This window comes from Otolemur garnettii, unplaced genomic scaffold, assembly GCF_000181295.1.
Source record: "Otolemur garnettii isolate 467f Iridium unplaced genomic scaffold, OtoGar3 scaffold00112, whole genome shotgun sequence".
Lineage (NCBI taxonomy): Eukaryota > Metazoa > Chordata > Mammalia > Primates > Galagidae > Otolemur > Otolemur garnettii.
In genome coordinates, this window is record NW_003852507.1 from 1,640,012 (window position 1) to 1,641,574 (window position 1,563).

At 44.5% G+C, this 1,563-nt stretch overlaps 1 protein-coding gene across 4 annotated transcripts in view; it reads left to right on the plus strand.

The window, feature by feature from the left end:
* Window positions 1–1,563, plus strand: part of KIAA0100 (KIAA0100 ortholog) — a 37,707-nt gene that overhangs the window by 28,702 nt on the left and 7,442 nt on the right. For all 4 annotated transcript variants that reach the window (XM_023517487.1, XM_023517488.1, XM_012809755.2 and 1 more), the window contains 3 exons: window positions 374–473; window positions 702–884; window positions 1,233–1,354. In XM_023517487.1, coding sequence (XP_023373255.1) covers window positions 374–473; window positions 702–884; window positions 1,233–1,354 — 405 coding nt within the window. The remainder of the gene's footprint in view (window positions 1–373; window positions 474–701; window positions 885–1,232; window positions 1,355–1,563) is intronic.

Here is a 1,563-nt window from a genome sequence, read left to right on the forward strand (position 1 = left end):
CCCTTGGTATATGGGGCTGGCGCCCTACTCATTAAGCCACAGGTGCTGCCCTTGTTGTTTTTTTTTTAATGAAATATTTTGCCCATGACATACGTGATTTGGTTTTAACCTAGCTCATTGTTTTTCTGGCTCAAGACCTGCAGGCCTGGCCAAGTGTGCATATAACTCAATTGGGTTGGAGAATTTGGGTGGTTTGGGGCAAAAGAGAGAGCCAAATATCCCTTACCATTAGAGATCCGTCAAGCCATTCCAGGCAGTAGAGGTCTAGCTAGATAGTAAGTGTAACTATTTGAAACACAGAGATGTGACCCAGTGGGCCAGGGCAAGCCACTGTTTGCCTGAGAGCTAACAGTGCCTGTGTCTCTTTCTTCAGGTGAAGAACATTGAGGAGCACCGGCAGCGTAGTCTGGACTCTGTGCAGGAGCTGATGGAGAGTGGACAGGCAGTGGGTGGCATGGTTACCACAACCACAGGTCAGCTCTTCCCTTCCTCTTCATCAAATGGTTAGAAGAAGACGTGCACCCCAAAGGGGTCCATTTCCTTTCCTATTCTTAACATTAGTGTATGCTAGAGTAGGATCATTTTGTGCTAGACATTGAAAGCAATGTTTCTGGAGTTCCCTAGACATCACACATAGCTGGGAGGCTCTCATTATTTTTATTGAAAATGTCTTTCTTTTATTTCTTTCCCACCTCTTTCAGATTGGAACCAGCCAGCTGAGGCACAGCAAGCCCAGCAAGTCCAGCGGATCATTTCACGTTGCAGCTGCCGAATGTACTATATTAGTTACAGCCATGACATTGATCCAGAACTAGCAACTCAGATTAAGCCACCTGAGGTTCATGAGAACCAGGAAAAGGAAGATCTCCTAAAGAAGCAGGAAGGTATTCAGGGCATGAAAGGCTTTTGGGAGGAACTAGGGAACTTGTGAAAGTAGTTATTTCCTTACTGGTTTTGAGACATAGTTATTAGAAATCCCGTTGTGCTTACCATTTCTCTTTGCTCTACTATGAGAGAAGTTCTGCTATGAGAGAACAACCTATACTCTTGGAGGGAAGTGGGATGAATAGGCTTTGTTTATGATTTTGAAATGTTTTCTACCCATGAGTATCTCTCAGCCCATTCTGTGGAGTTGACTAACAGGAATAGACCTAACGTGGGTTAGGAGATGGAGTAGCTAGCTATTTAGGGAGAAACTTGAACATCTTATTTAGTTGATAACAATTACGTAGGGGCTGTGGATACCTTCACCCTTATCCATCATGAGCTGGAAATCTCTACCAACCCCGCTCAGTATGCCATGATCCTGGACATCGTCAACAACCTGCTGCTCCATGTAGAACCCAAGCGGAAGGTGAGCACGGGCCCTTATGGAATTCTGGTTAGCCTCATAGAAACTCAGGCCTTGGGTTTTATTTGGGCTACAGTAAGAAAACCCAAACTTCACAGTGAAAAAGGGCCTTGTTGTTCATATATCCTCTCTATTATTCAGCAGCAACAGTTTAAATTCTACTTACCTAAGGAAGGTTTGAGTGTCCCAGGGACTACAGAGCTTCTTTGTTT